This window comes from Melospiza georgiana, chromosome 2 (assembly GCF_028018845.1).
Source record: "Melospiza georgiana isolate bMelGeo1 chromosome 2, bMelGeo1.pri, whole genome shotgun sequence".
NCBI lineage: Eukaryota > Metazoa > Chordata > Aves > Passeriformes > Passerellidae > Melospiza > Melospiza georgiana.
This window is the reverse complement of record NC_080431.1, coordinates 105,172,494-105,187,230: the sequence shown is the minus strand read 5'-3', so window position 1 is coordinate 105,187,230 and position 14,737 is coordinate 105,172,494. Positions and strand designations below refer to the sequence as shown.

At 40.9% G+C, this 14,737-nt stretch overlaps 1 protein-coding gene across 1 annotated transcript in view; it reads left to right on the top strand.

The window, feature by feature from the left end:
- The window catches only part of MAP7D2 (MAP7 domain containing 2), an 82,588-nt gene continuing 67,851 nt past the window's right edge, over window positions 1–14,737 (top strand). Inside the window, exon 1 of the mRNA XM_058045035.1 lies at window positions 1–85. Coding sequence (XP_057901018.1) covers window positions 43–85 — 43 coding nt within the window. The 5' untranslated portion in view covers window positions 1–42. The remainder of the gene's footprint in view (window positions 86–14,737) is intronic.

Here is a 14,737-nt window from a genome sequence, read left to right as displayed (position 1 = left end):
AGCCGGCCCCGGCGGGACGCGGTGGCGGCACCGGCGGGGAAGATGGCGGAGCCGGGGGCTGCGCGGAGCCACCCGCGGGCCACAGGTAAGGGATGGGGCCACGGCCCCGCGACGTGCCGGGGGACCGGCGGCTCCTCTGCCCGCATCCCGCGGCTTCTCCCGGCGCTGTCCCGTCCCGTCTCTCGCCGCCCGGCGCCGGCGCTGCCCGAGTCCCGGGCAGGGGCAGGCGGGGGTCGCTCCCCGGCAGGTGCCGCCGGGTCCGGCCGCCATCTCGGAGGGATGGGGCCGCCGCTGTCGGCGGGAGCCGCGGCGGTGCCGGCGCCGGGCGGCCGCTCCCGAGGGGACACGGAGCGGGTCCCGCCCGCGGCTCCCGGCGGTCCCCATCCTTGCCCTTTGTGGGGCGGGAGGTGTTTGCCATGAGGTGGCTTTTGTGCCGCCGCGATTTCCCCGGCCGCCGGCGGTGCTGCTGGGGCGGGCGGGCGGGCTGTGCCCCGAAGTGCAGAGCAGCGATTTGTAAAGCTCCTGCTCGGCGGTGCCTGGGCCTGCCTGTGCCGGTGCTGCCCAGCCCGGGCACAAACTGGTTGAGCGGGTATCGGGCGTGAGCACCGCATGCAGAGCCCTTATATAGACACGGCTCCTGGGTAAGGTCTCTCCTCGCTGCTCAGCGAACAGAAGTTTTCATTTCCGAGGATGAAAAGGGTGTGTGAGATGTGGTGGAGGTTGCTGTGCTGTATGTGGGAACAGCACCTGGCATGGGATCAATTCCCCAGCACCCTGAGGTGTTGGAGCCAAGGCTGGTGGTCGTGACCTTGGCTCTTGGCTTCCCGTGTAGGTGTTGGGGTGGGTCTGGCTGCTCCTCCTTCCCACGACTGACTTCCCTGGGCTCAGTGGGAGATGAGCGGTGATTAAGGTGTTATGCAGGTGCTCATTACACTTTTACCTTAATTATCTGGTATGGAGCCTCTGCTTTGTGGATGGTAAACCATCTAAACCTGGTGCATAAGAGGGAATTAATTTCCCCATTTGTCCTAAGCCACTGTAGTGACTAAAAGTAGCTTTGCAATTGCTTTGGGAGATAAAGAAGGATTACTCTTCAAAATTATGGAGAGGGCATCTGAGACTTTGACTACTCTGAGGTAACACGGTGTGAGGAGCTAAGGAAGCAGCTGGGAACACTGCTGTTTGCTGTGTGTTTGCTGTTCCTCACCCTTCTCCACATGCTCAGTAGTTGCAGCTTTTGCTGTAAGGCTGTTGCTGTTGAGCAGTCATGCACTCCTAGGGCTTGGGTCTCCATTTCTTAGTGTTTCACATGGAAGACAGGAGGAAATTAATGCTCAGAATTCATATTTGTGAGGTTTCTTCACACCTCTTGTCTAAAGCATAGGGAATTCTTCCCAATATTCACTTGCACTCTTCCCAGACCTTTTTATGGTTTTTTTTGTTTGTTTATCTATTCTAACTTCAGAGGCAAATGTTGCAAAAAACCTTCACTCTTTATATTAACCAGTACATAAAGCATTTTTCACCTTGTATGAGATGGGGAATCCATAGAAAAGGTAGTGTAATTAAAGATTGTATCAAATGGGTCATGTACTGTAGGGCATGGGCAGGCACAGACAGATGTCATTACTTGTGGTCAAGCATTGGCATTTGAGCACTAGTACCCAAGGAATGCAGTATATATAGAGTGGTCTTGGCCAAGTTTGTTATTTGAGTTGTCTGCTAGAAGACATGATGTGGTGTAAAGATTGTGTATGTGTGGGGTGTGTTACAGACAGCACTATGGATGGCATTTGATCTCCTGCAGCAGAGAATGAGGCTCTTTTTTGTGGGACTTGCCAATTTTGTAACAAGCACGACAGCTACTAAAGTGCATCATTAATGTGGATGTGGACATGATGCTCTCTTAATTCATGTTTGTATGTATGTCTTGGTCCTGGAGTCCTTGCCTTGGTCCTAGGGATAGGAAGACTCTTGCCTCTCTGTTCCAGAGGAAAATGCTCTTTCCCACGGTGTTGTTCCCAAACGGGTGCTGCCAACACCAGGCAGTGACTGTAGCCACTGTTCCCCTTCCCAAACTGTAGTTCTCTGGCAGCATCTGAGCTTTGATCTGCAGGATCCTCCAGTACTGGGAGAATTGTTAGGATGGCAGTGCAAGCAAGGCACTTCACACTGTCTGCCCAGACCAAGCTGTAACAAACAAGCCTGCAATAATGGATTTTTTTTTTTTTTTTTTTTTTTTTTTTTTTTTTTGCATCTCTTGACTGCTAGAGGAGAGAATATTGTTAAATTGTTTCTAATTCTGCAAGCAAGGAGCAAAATTCTGTGGCACAAAGAAATAATAATTGCAGAGCTCAATTATATCCCTTTGCCAAAAATCAAAGGCATGAGGCAAACAATAGCATGAGAAGACACTGTAGGAATCCTGTTGTCAGGGAGAGTGTTAGGTGACCAAAATGTGGGCATTATTGCTGCTGCTGTCTATAGTAAAGGTAATGACTAAAGAGCATTTGAAGGACAAGTGGCTCTGTATTGAATCTCTTGTCTTCCTTTTTATTGCCTGCTGAGATTTGCTTAAAGTATGTGCTAGGAGGTTGAAATACTGGACACTTTGATTTTCAGAGTAAGATGTGTTTGTTGGTTGTTTGGGTTTTTCTCCTTGTAGAAAACATGATCATGCCTAAAAGAATTTAAGAGAAAAAATGATGTGCCATCCTAGACTGTATATCACAAAACCAGTTTGTGTGAAAGGAATTAATGTGTGGATTCCTTTTAAAATACTGTGTGGGTTTTTCTTCTTGATCTCACTGCTTTTCCAAGTGATTTCTCATAGGCCAAAATGATTTAACCAACATGTACTTACATTCTTCTTTTTGTACTGTACTGTTGTCTCTCATATATGGACACTCAAGGTTTATCCCCAAGGTTAGTTCATGTACTGCTTTTCATGTGATGTTACCATTTGCAAGTATTGGCTTTAGTTCAGGGCAGTTTAATACACTCTCAAGGTTACTGTTTTGGTATTTAAAGTATTGGCTTTGTCCTTAAAAAAGCAAAGTCAAACCTCTTCCCAGTAAAGTTCACTAAACGGCAGTGAAGAAAAATGTCTTGCCTTTGCATTCTGGGGCTGCAGCAGTAAAAGGAAGGTGTATCACTTGAAATGCACAGGTCAGGGAAGTAAAGCATCTGAAAGCTTTAGTGTTTATAGGACAGCTTTGTGCAGTGTCACAGAGCTGCCTTTGCTTTGGTGCCTGGTGCATCCATAGCAGTGGAAAGGCACCAGGAATGCTTGATTGAGCATTAGGTAATTATTTCTAGATGTGCTAATTGAAGAAGAATGTATGTATTTAATGTTAATGAAACTATTTATCCTGTGTGATGATACTGTATGAAGATTTATGTAGTAAAGCTTTTTAAATCTCATGAGTAAAGAAAATGCAATTATAACTTTTTTGGTTATCAGTCACTCAGTGTATGTGGACCAAAACTGACAGGTGAAATTCTTAAAAAATCTTATGTCTGGCATTTACTTATAAATGCTTTCTAAGGCTACAGAATAAAGCAAGGCTTTAAATTCTGTTAAATTCTGGACTGCTTAGATGATTGGAAAAAACATCTTATTTCCTTCTTGTGTGTTTCACCCTTGCAAGGTCCCAGTGTCAGGATTATTGAGTAGCTTGTTTGGCTTTTTCTTTTACTTATCTTGACCACTCCTTGTGAAATCAGGTTTTTGCACCAGCTCTCTGATAGGGCATTGCAGCTTCCAGCCCTTTGTGACTGGCTCAAGCTGGTGAGCAGATCCTAGAAGCAGTAATCCTCAGTTTAGAGTCTACATCAATTTATACAATGCTTTTTTGTTAAGATACTGTTTTATGGAGTTTTTATAAATAACTGGACTGTTCAGGTCCAGTTATTTGTAAGATGAAGCTGATCAGGAAGCTAATGCAAACTTTGGAAATGCTAACTGCATTTAATTACTTGTATTACACACTCAGATTTAACTTTCTTGTGGACATCTACTGGTTGAGGGAAAATCTGGATAATATGCTTAAATACTGGAAGGAATAGTAATGCTCAGCCAAGATTCTTGAGGTAATCAAAAGCAAAATTCAGTACTGTAACTGGGTTAATTTTAATCTGCTTGTTTTAGGTCACTTTACATAATTTCTGAGTTATTTTGCTGTAATTGACTCATGTTTGGTGTTTTCATGACAATTTGATACATTGCTGGTGTATTTTCTGTGCCTGGAATTAGTGCATGTAGGAACATGGTATGTATCAGTTTTCCCAATGTGTTCAAGCAGTTTAACCAGTGAAAAAAGTGACTTGGGTAGTCACATTAGCCTGGGCTGGCTTTAGATAGGATATTTAGAAATACCTTTCACTGTGTCTTATCTCCACAATGATTAATGATGATGCTGTGTCACTGTGCAAAGATAAGTGGGTCTCACAAAGTGGAAATCCATCTAACCATTAAAAAAACCCCAAGATTATTGTTGTGTTGTTTAAAAGACTAATGCATCTGACAGACTTTGTCATTCAAAGAGTACACTATTGTTTTTCTTCATTTGTGTCAAGATCCTAAAACCCTAGCACTCTCTGTGGATCTGAATGTTGTAAGAATCTTAGTAAAGTACTTCTTGTTGTAGTTAAATAGTAATCCAGATCTTTCATGTGGAATTACTTCTGGCTTTGAGTTGTACTCTGTATATGCACATATATAATGCATGTACATTTCAGGCTTTTTGCAGTTGTAATGAACTGATATATTCAAATGCTTGTTGGTCATATTCTTAGTTTTTGTAATTTTCTTCTTGTAGCTCTTAAATGCATTATCCACCGTAGTTACACTTTCCCATAATTATTTAATATCTATGCCCTCTGTGATCTGAAGTTTTGTGAAGTATTGTGCTTCTTTTCATTTAATGTATTATTTGTGTGTGTCATCTTTGTTTGCCAAATGTCAGATCAAACTGTTTTGCCCTAAATTCTGGGACATCAATTTCGCTTTTGCACTGGAATATCTGAAGGCTTTTGCTGCTTCTTTCATGTGCTTGTGTGTGCTTTGCTTTGATCGAGGGGGAGCTGATTATTCCCGTAGTATTGAGGTGCTGCAGACAAACGCCTGCTTTGCTGAGATTGATAAAGCATTGCTGTGATCTTTGCATCAGCTTCAGTTACACAGCAGGTGTTTGTTGTTTTAGCAGCTTTTCAGTGAGGCTCCAAAGCAGTGATGAATAGGAGAGGTATTCCTGATGTTGTGCAGGGTTTGCACAGTTGTGCTGTGGTAGCTGTTTGCTTAGGCATGAGCTTGCTTTAAACTGTTTTTCTCTGTGTGCCAAAGTTTGTTTTTTTCACTGTGTTTTCATGTTACTTTTCTTGGCATAAAGATGCCAATAGCAACCTTTTCATATTAATGTTTCAATTTTGTTATATGCATTCCTTTACAATGTGTAAAATGCAACTTTTTGTGTTCCAGTGTTACAGGTATGTGCTTTTTGATTGGACCAGTTGGAAAAACAACATTGAACTCAATTTCTTCTAATGATTTAACAGAAGATTGCTTCCTGTGCATCATGTAATGTTTAACTTTTTGAGCTCTGGACATTCAAATCCTTTTTTCTGGTTTGTGAAAATCTGTAAACTCTTATTTTCTGTATTTTGAGTACAGAAATAGATAAAATTGTCCAAGCTTTCAAAGTCAACCCCTTCGGTAGTAATTACATATGTTGTTTATGTGTTCCTGTGTGCTTGCATTTGCCTTCCAAGAGGACCAGTCTATGGAATATGTATTAACTTGGTGTGAAATGATGAGCATTTTAATCTGGAGTGTCTTCTGCTTTGTTACTTCATGCCAGAGCCAGGTGCCTTGTTGGCTTTGTGCACATTAATACATCTGCTTGCACAAAAATGAAAATGGATTTTATGCCCCATAACCTTAACACCATCACAGGTGTGTTGTGCATTCAACCAGTTTGGAAGAAATTACATGAAGCTCCATAAATCTGGTTTTCTTTGTTGAATAGTTTCTCTTAGATACTTCTTTTTCCTAGTAGAGATTTCAATAAATGAGTGAGAATTTATCACTTCTGCCTGAGGTTTTGATAGGATGAGAGTGGGTGTGTCAGATAAAAGTGCACAATACCATATATCAATTTGTGGATGCCACTGTAAAAACATATAAAAAAGTCTTCAAGGAAACAGTGGTAACACTACTACAGTTAGTACAATTTTGTCTGTTTTGGTGCCAGATGCTGGAGGATGTGTTGAGGTTTTGTTTCACTTAGGAAGATCTGCAACTATGCCTTGCCCAGTTCAATCCATATGAATTATCAAATTACTTGTTTCGTGCCAAGCAGAAGCCATCAAGGCTCTGCTTTAATTCAGAAAAATCCTCATTCAAATATTTGTAGTTTGAAATTAATTTTGCTCGTGGGTGTGGAATACTGAAATTCTTCATGTGGCTGCAATCAAAAGAGAGAGATACAAACTTTGCAAAGGTGCTGTGCGTGCCTGGGGCTGTAACCACAGCAGGAGTGCTGAGGGGGGCCAGGCAGGGCTCTGCTGCCCTCTCACTTCAGTGATAGATCAGGTGAGAGCTGGAACACTCCAGTTTGAACAAACTAGCCTTGATTGTTGAGTTGGAATAAACTTTCAAAATCCAATTATATTGGGAGTAAATTAAACTTAATTTTGAAAACACTCCAGCCATGTGAAACAAAAATATTTTTTATGCTCCTAAGTTTGCTGCATGACAAATCACCCAAGAAAGGCCCTTTCCTTTTGTCTTGAAGGGAAAACAGGACATACTGCAGTGTTCATCCACACATCATTACTGTGATTTTTACATATTTTAAGTTAGGGGGTTTGGTTTCCCTTCCCATGGGAGGGTGGTATCAACAAATGGGAAGAGTTTGCCTTTTGCTGGTGACTTGCCTGCATCTTGCCAGTTTTCATTCCCTTGTTTGTGTTGAGTGGCATCTGTGTGTGTGTGCAGACCCTCTCTGTGTCAGGGGAAAGAAACCTCAGGGAGGGAACTGCAATGTGCTGTTGGACCTCTTAAAATGTTGATAAACAGTGAGCAAATTATGGCTTCCAAAATAAATGGTGGATGAGTTTTAGTTCTCCTTTCCCTCTCCTGAAGGGAAGGGAGCCAGTAGGGCTTTACTTTCATGTGTCTTGACTTTTGATACCATGCATCAGCCCCAGGACATATTTTTCCCATATGCTTAATGGTCTATTAATAGATGTGAGTATTTCCATTATGTTTCCTGGGTTTAGTGGCTCTAAGTGCTGTGGTTACAAGTAAACATGGCACTTTTCAATAGTCAGAGGAAGTGGTTTTAATGATGCAGTGAAACAAGAGGGTGACCTTCCCCTCTTGTTGGCACAAATGAGTTTTTGATGAGGTTCTGGATGTGAGTGCTGCGTTGCAGGGTTGTGAGCTGGGATGTGTTTCATGGCTCGTTGAGGCCAGGTTATGGCACTGAATGAAAATGTTTGAGCCCTACATAGGGAAGAAATGGTTTAGAGAATGTATTATGGAGAAAGGTTGCTTTTTTTTGGCATTATCAAGTTACAGAACTGAAAGAAAACTTGAAACAGAAATAACTGAACAGATTGAGGCATTTACAGATAATGTAAATAACTTGGTTTCTGTAATAATTTTTATATTCTATGAGCAGTTTTGCGTCTCTTTCATGCCTTGCAGTATGTTTTCCCTGTTTTGGGTTGGGGTATTATTGCCTCTGAGGTTTTTGCAATCTCTGTTCTTATAACAGAGTCACTGCCATTATCCAGTCTTCCTTTAAGTCTCATATAGCCAAAGGATGTAATAAGAAAGTAGCCTATCCTTGAATTTTAATATATTTAATCTGTGATGAAGTTGTCCAAATTATGTGTGAGTGGCACTGAAAACTATGTTACACAGTACAAGCACATCCACTTTCAGATCCAATTTTTGTCATGGTCTGTTTGAAGTGCTGAAGGTGAACTGAATACTATAAGGAAAGTCTTCCTGCAACCTCCTTGTAGGGAGTGCTCCCTAAAGCATAGTGACAAGCTTACAGGCCATGTAGCAAGTGAAAAGGTGTTTAAAATAGCACAGTGATGCTCCTGGAAGATCCCTAAAATCTCTGTTGATGAGAACCCCTGCAGTACATAGACCTTCTGGTGCCTACTTGCTGATAATGGTGCATCTGTGCTTTTGATAAAATGAGACCCTACTAGGATATCTCTTAAGATTTTAGAAGTTGGCTTTTTATTTTTCTCTCTAATGGGGTTTTCTTCCTTCCCTATTCACATCCACTCAGTCCTGCCTACAAGGTCATAAGGGTGGCCACCTTGTGAGGGAAACTGTCTCACTGCTGTCCTCCCTGATGCCTAGAAACAGGCGTTAATGGAGGGGTGTAAGATCACAGCAAGTGTCCAGTGTGCTTCCTAGAGTCCCTCAAATTATGGTTAGAGGACTTAGAGATGTATCCAGAAAATACATCTTGACTATATCTTCTGTGTGTACATATTCCCATGCTCTAGTTTGCTTCTTGGCCCAGTTTCATAATTACACTCAAGACAGTAATTCTTGCTCTTGCTGCCCCAGCAGAGCTCACTCCATTCCATCCAGCCTAGGGAGGGCAGGAAGAGAAAAGCCTGATGGAGGAGACTGAGCCCATCAGATGGGTTCCAGCAGGAATTTACCTCTCACCAGCCCCCCTGCCTCCTGCAATAGACCCCAGAGGGCTGAAGCAGCTCTGAAGTTTTTCTTGTGGCAGCTGCAGGGCAGGCAAAGAGACCATGAATAGGAAAAAGGTGGAAAGGAAAAGAAAATGCATTCCATGCTATTTAACCTCTGCTTCAGGCGTTCCTGTTCAGAAATAGAGAATCACCATATCAAAGAGCTCTTTGAAAATCAAAGGTAACAAAAACAAATAGGGTGAGGAGTGTTTTCCTAGTTTTCAGAACAGCTCTTGGTTAATGTGCTGCAAGTGTGATATACTTACTTAAGTTATAGACTTGGAGAAGTAGAGGGGCGGAAGTCCTCAAGATGGTTTGTAAATGACTGTTTTGCACTGGAATGAATCCAGGTATCTCCTGGTGATGCATGCATCTTGAGAAATTCTGGTCAAAACCTCCATGGTATTAAGTAGTATTTGGAAGATGTAATTTTCCTATTCTGACCCAATGGCTGAGAACTGTTGGATCTGAGGAGCAATGTTTCAAGCTAGTTATATTATACACTCCTTCATAAATTTGCACAACTGAAAAACCCCAAGAAATAAGATTCTTAAGGGAATGTGGAAAACTGCTCAGCAACTAAAAGCTAGCTATAATTCCAACATTTTAGATTTGAAAGTATTCAGCCATCCCTATCTGTTTCCAGCTGTGTAATCTAGCCCATTACCTTGTACCTTGCCAGAATAAACCAAATTTTTCTTCTTTGGTGTTGTTTGGTAAAAAAATGTAGTTTCACTGTTGTCTGACAGATGCCAAGTGCTGTTATTGGGGAATACTGAAATAATTAAATACACATATTTATTTGTAGGTAGAGCTAGAGTGACATTCTTTAAGTATACAGTTTGGGGTCTTTGGGAATTTCCTGTGTCAAAGTTTACACAAACTGGTAAGAACTGATGGTGTCAGTTTTGTAGAAGAAAAGATTTTCAGTGTGCATCATCTAGCTCTGCTTTGAGAAGGTGGTACAGGATTTGGCTTCAGGTTCTGGACTTAATGAAGCATGTTACACTGAAGTAATCTGCCCCTAAGTCTTCAAATGTTTAATCAGGAACAAGAATCTCTTAATCTTCTGCTGCTAGTCAACTGTCTCCTTTTGATTCAGAAATATTTGGTGCATCAATAAAAAAATACTAAAAGCAAAGACAAAAATATTTCTTTCTTGCCTATGCACCAAAATGTTTGCTTGCTTGTTTGGGACAAGTTAATTTCAGATCTCATTTGTATTCTTAGGTAAGAAGTTCTGAGGCTGATCTACTGGAAAAAAGAAGTGTTAGTTTTGTTTTTTGTTTATAGCATTAATCCTCATTAAGGTAGAGAAGGTGGGTATAGTTGGCTGTTAGTGATGGTGGGTAGAGATGATGGGCACAGAGGCTCTTTGTCCCTTTGCCCATTTGCCCATTCTTTCTTCTACTGTCAGCTGAGGCTTAGAGAGCAGCCTTCTTGTGTGTGTGCAGCCCTACATTTCCCTTCTTCCTGACTTCTTCTTACATGTGCAGGGCACCGTGTGACTTTTGCTGCATCCCCAACCCCTCCTGGCCTCTTCCAAAATATTTACTGCTTTCTATTTCTTCAGCCAACTCAACCTACTCATCTCTCTCCTCTTTTCCCTTGCTATGGGTAGGCAGGTTTTTCAAGCCCTGACTCTGTAGCTTTTGATTTGTATCTACATGTGAAAGAATATTCTGGAAGAGTGTAGGATTCCCATGTAAGTGCTGGCTTTCAGCCCGAGTGTTTGTGACATGGGGCTCCACATTCAGCAGAGCTGCTCTGTTGCCACAGTCAAACAAAAGCCTTTCCTTGTACAGGTGTGTCCTGAACTTTGCTCTGACCACAATTAGTCTGTGTCTAATCACCCTGGCAAGGAGCTCCACAGTCAGCTGCCTTTGCTGAGAATCCTACAATCAATGTCTTTGCAGTGAGGTGAGGTTTGTGCACAGATAACCTCTTGTTATGAGACCAGCCAATTACAGTGCAAACAAGCAAAGTTCATTGCCCATCAATCTGGAGAAGGAGCAGCTTGGTTCATGGTATGTGGAAGTGGAGAGGAGAATGGCACAAGTGAGTGCATGAGCACTGAGGTTCTTGAGGCAGCAGCTGCTTCCTGCTCTCACAGACACACAGGATGTGGGGCCCAACATTTTATACTGGGACACAGCCCCTGTGATCTTTTACTGTGCTGCAAGGTGGCAACCACTGGTCAACTCATTTCAGGTTCTAGAGAAGCCCTAGGCAAGAGGGTGGAAATAAAAATTCAGATGTCTAATGTGCTTTGAAAAGTATTCTAGTGTGGTTACTGGCTTTGCAGGGTGAATATTTGCCATATGGTTTCAAGAACTGACTAGGTGAAGTTAAGACACATCTCTTGGGGTTTAGAACAAAGTGTACAACCCATTGATGGGTTTTGGTTTTTCTGTGCTTATATACAAAATAACTTTCACCTAATGAAGCAATCCTGGTGAGTCATTTTATTAACTGTAGTTGAAATGGTGGAATTCCAGATTAGCAAGGGAAAAAAAAAACTGGTGTAAAAAAGAAATAAACAAAAAAACCCCAACCCAAACAAAAATCCCCTTCTGACGTATCTTTCATGTCAGTATGTTTTGGATGTATACTTCATGATTTTTAAAAGAATAAACCAAGAGAATTGCTGACGTGTAAAATCATTGTATGGAGTTTTCAGATTCCTTGTAAATGCTGGAGATCGCAATCTTTTGAATGCATTCTTTTGAATGCAATAATTGCTGAGTATTAATAAATTTCTGAGTTCATTTAAGTAGGTAGGCAAGACTCTTTTCTCCTGTACTGCTGTTAATTTGTTCCTAGGTTTTTCACCTAGGTTTGCACTGTATAGTAAAGATAAATGGCACTACTGATTAGTTTGCATGGAGAAACAGGATGCAGTCTCCACTTTCCTTGCTTGAGACCTTCCTTTGTCAAGGACAAATGTCAGATGAAAGCTTGCTGGAAGAAGTAAAAATGTCAGCCATAACACTTGGCAAGCTTGGATTTTTTGTTCTTGGTATGGTGGGATTTCTGGCACCAGGCTGTGGGCACATGTGGAGCTAAATGAGCAGGCAGGCACTTTGCTGTGACTCTGTTTGCAGGGACTCTGCTGTTACAGGTTTCTGCCATTTCTTTAGTGGAAAGGAATTTAACAGTGTCAAGTGTATTGTATCATCAAAGCAGTGGCAGCTTTGCTGTTTCTCTCTAAGATTTTTCTGGAGAGGAAGAGATCCTGCTGCCACCTACAGCATCAGCAAATACCAGATCTGTTCCGAGCACATACATGCTGTCCTTCAGTGTTTCAGGATTTTAGTTCCTAAGATACTTAGGGATATGCAGTAGTTATCTGGAAAAGCACCTTTTCTCTTACTTAGCTGAGCTGTGGTTCTCACTGGGAGCCATAACTGGAACCCACTGTCAGAGCCTTACATGCCCAAGGGCAGATTTTTTTTCAGCAAATTTGAGGGGAAGGGAATTTATGAGGCCAAGTACAACTGCTTAGTTTCAGATTTAAGAGCTTTCAAAGTAATTATAAAAATGTTCTTGTTATTTAGCTTTGTTTTATTTGACTTGACAAAAAGTTCAGTGCCATATAAATAAGAGAGGGGAATAAGGTCATATTTTTGTGTGTTATGTAAAATATCATTAAATTTTTTTGCCTTTGAAAATAGGATATATTATATCCTATTTATAGGGTATAATATATCTGTATAGAATACAGATTGCCCGCTAAGTATAGAGAACTATCAGCTCTTAACACTTTGCTTGTAGCATGAGGGTGTTTGCTTTTTAAAAGGGCTGGCAGAACAAATTGCAGACAGGAGGAGTGAGGGGTTTTTGTGTACAGCACAGACGTAGAGGAGATGGAAAGTTAAAATTTGGAACAGAAAACTGTGGAGAAAGGTGGAGATTTCCTTTACTATTTTCATGTCTTCTCTTTTAAAATACAGTGAGATGGAAGGTGGTGTAGTTTCATTTGACTGACAGAATGAGAGTAGTAGTCAGATGTGTTTTGGCAGAGGGGTTTTTAAACTGTGTCCTTAGACGTGTGTGTGGAGGCAGGGGGTGGACTACAGAGCAGTATGTGCTGGCAGGGATAGTAGGAACAGCCCACTTTATTTTAGGAAGAGTTGGAAGGAATAGGTATGAAACTACATTTTTTGGACAAGGAACATAAAGCTGAAGGTAGCTGAATGCTTAGAGAAGGTGACAAGTGAAGAAGCTGTAGGCTCAACAAAGGTGAATCTTGTACCTGATTTCAGCAAAGGGAGCAGGTGTGAGGTCTCTGGTTCAAAGCTGAGACACTGAACACCCACGTGTCTTGTGGATGGACCTTGTGTTGGTGTATAAGCAGCATGGGGTTAACCTCAACTTATTGCAATGATGGAAAGCTTTCAGTTTCAGAAACCTACATTTGAACTATATCATAAAAATGTTAGTAATCTGATTTTTATGCCTTTATTAGCACTACTGTAGCTTAACTCTTAAAGCATGATTGACATGAACCATAATTGAGGTGGCATGCCCAGGATTGACAGCTCTGATGTCAATAATAAGGAAAGAATCCAGTTTTTCTTTCTGTAGAAGCTTCTAGGTTCTTCTGAAACCAAATAAGATCTCTGCTTCAGCTATACTTGGGTAAGTTCTGGCAAGTTATTCAGTGATTTTTCTGTGCAGCTGCCTGTTTCTAAAGAACATTGTCAATGAGGGGAAAATGGTAGGAAGCTCACACTGATGTCTTCTGTGGGAACAATAGAAAAGGGTATTATTTGGTGCTATTTACATACAGTATGTTGCTTTGGTAGCTCATGTTACCAAGACATGGCTGTGGTTCTGTATATGTTATCAATAATGAGCAATTGGTATTGCTTTCCTTAATCCTTCTTAGAGTGCATTGATTTTTTTTCCCCTCCAATATTGAGTATGTACTATAAAAATATCTTTATTAGTTGAGGTCACTAACTCATGACATTTGTTTTGATGTTTCCTTTTCTACTTAGCTTACTTATTGGGGATTGAGTTTTGCAAGGAAGACACATTTGCTAATCAGTGACTGAGACTTGATCTTCTAGAAGGGCACAGAGCTCTTTAATCACTTCAATTTTTAAAAGACAAAAAATATGTTGGAGAGGAGACAAGACATTGGAAAGTGGGTGGGTATGTTCTTTTGGTTTTAGAGATGCTGACTTAAAAGCAAGAATGAAGCTCATAATTTTAGTGTTGAAGCTCTGAAAAACTATGGAGAATAAATAAGACAAACCAAAAGTGAGCAAACCCATGCTTAATAGAGAATAACATACATTAATTAAACAATAAACAGGGTCCATATACGTTCTTATTCAGTGAAGAAATGTCATTATTAGAGAATATTACATTGATTTTCATTGTAGTCCTGTTGTATATTTATTTATAAATGTAAAAACGTAAGGGTTTTGTGTATTGATTTTTTTCTTTCCTTTAGTCAAACATCTGCTTGTAACAGGATCTTTTAAAAAGAGCATCCTGCTTCTGTTAGATGTTCCTGGAAAAGAAAATCAATGTATGAAGTTGCATACTGAAACATCTACTGCATTGACTTAGTAATCTTTAATTCTGCATGTAAACAGAAGGAAAAATGATGTTCAGTAAGACTATTTTTTTCTTACAGTTTGTTGTTTTTCATCTTCTGGTAACAGGTTTAACTTCTGCAGTTTTTATGTGCACATCTATATATGTACACAGAAGAGTTCTTCTGAAGTGTCCTGTGTTTATTTGTATTTAGAATTCTTCTACACACAGTCACAGGAAAGAAAATGATGTGCATCTCTTTGGTTCAGTGGGATTTATTGTCATGATGGGGAAAAGAATAATGGGATTAAGATTAAATAAAGGTTGAGGGTTTTATGTTGGCATTACTGCGCTGCTGTTGTTTCCTCGTGACCTTTTGCAGCATCGCTCTTGCTGTGCTTTCATTAAACTACAAAAACTCTGAACTCTCCTCGGGTTTGTTTCCCATCTCTGA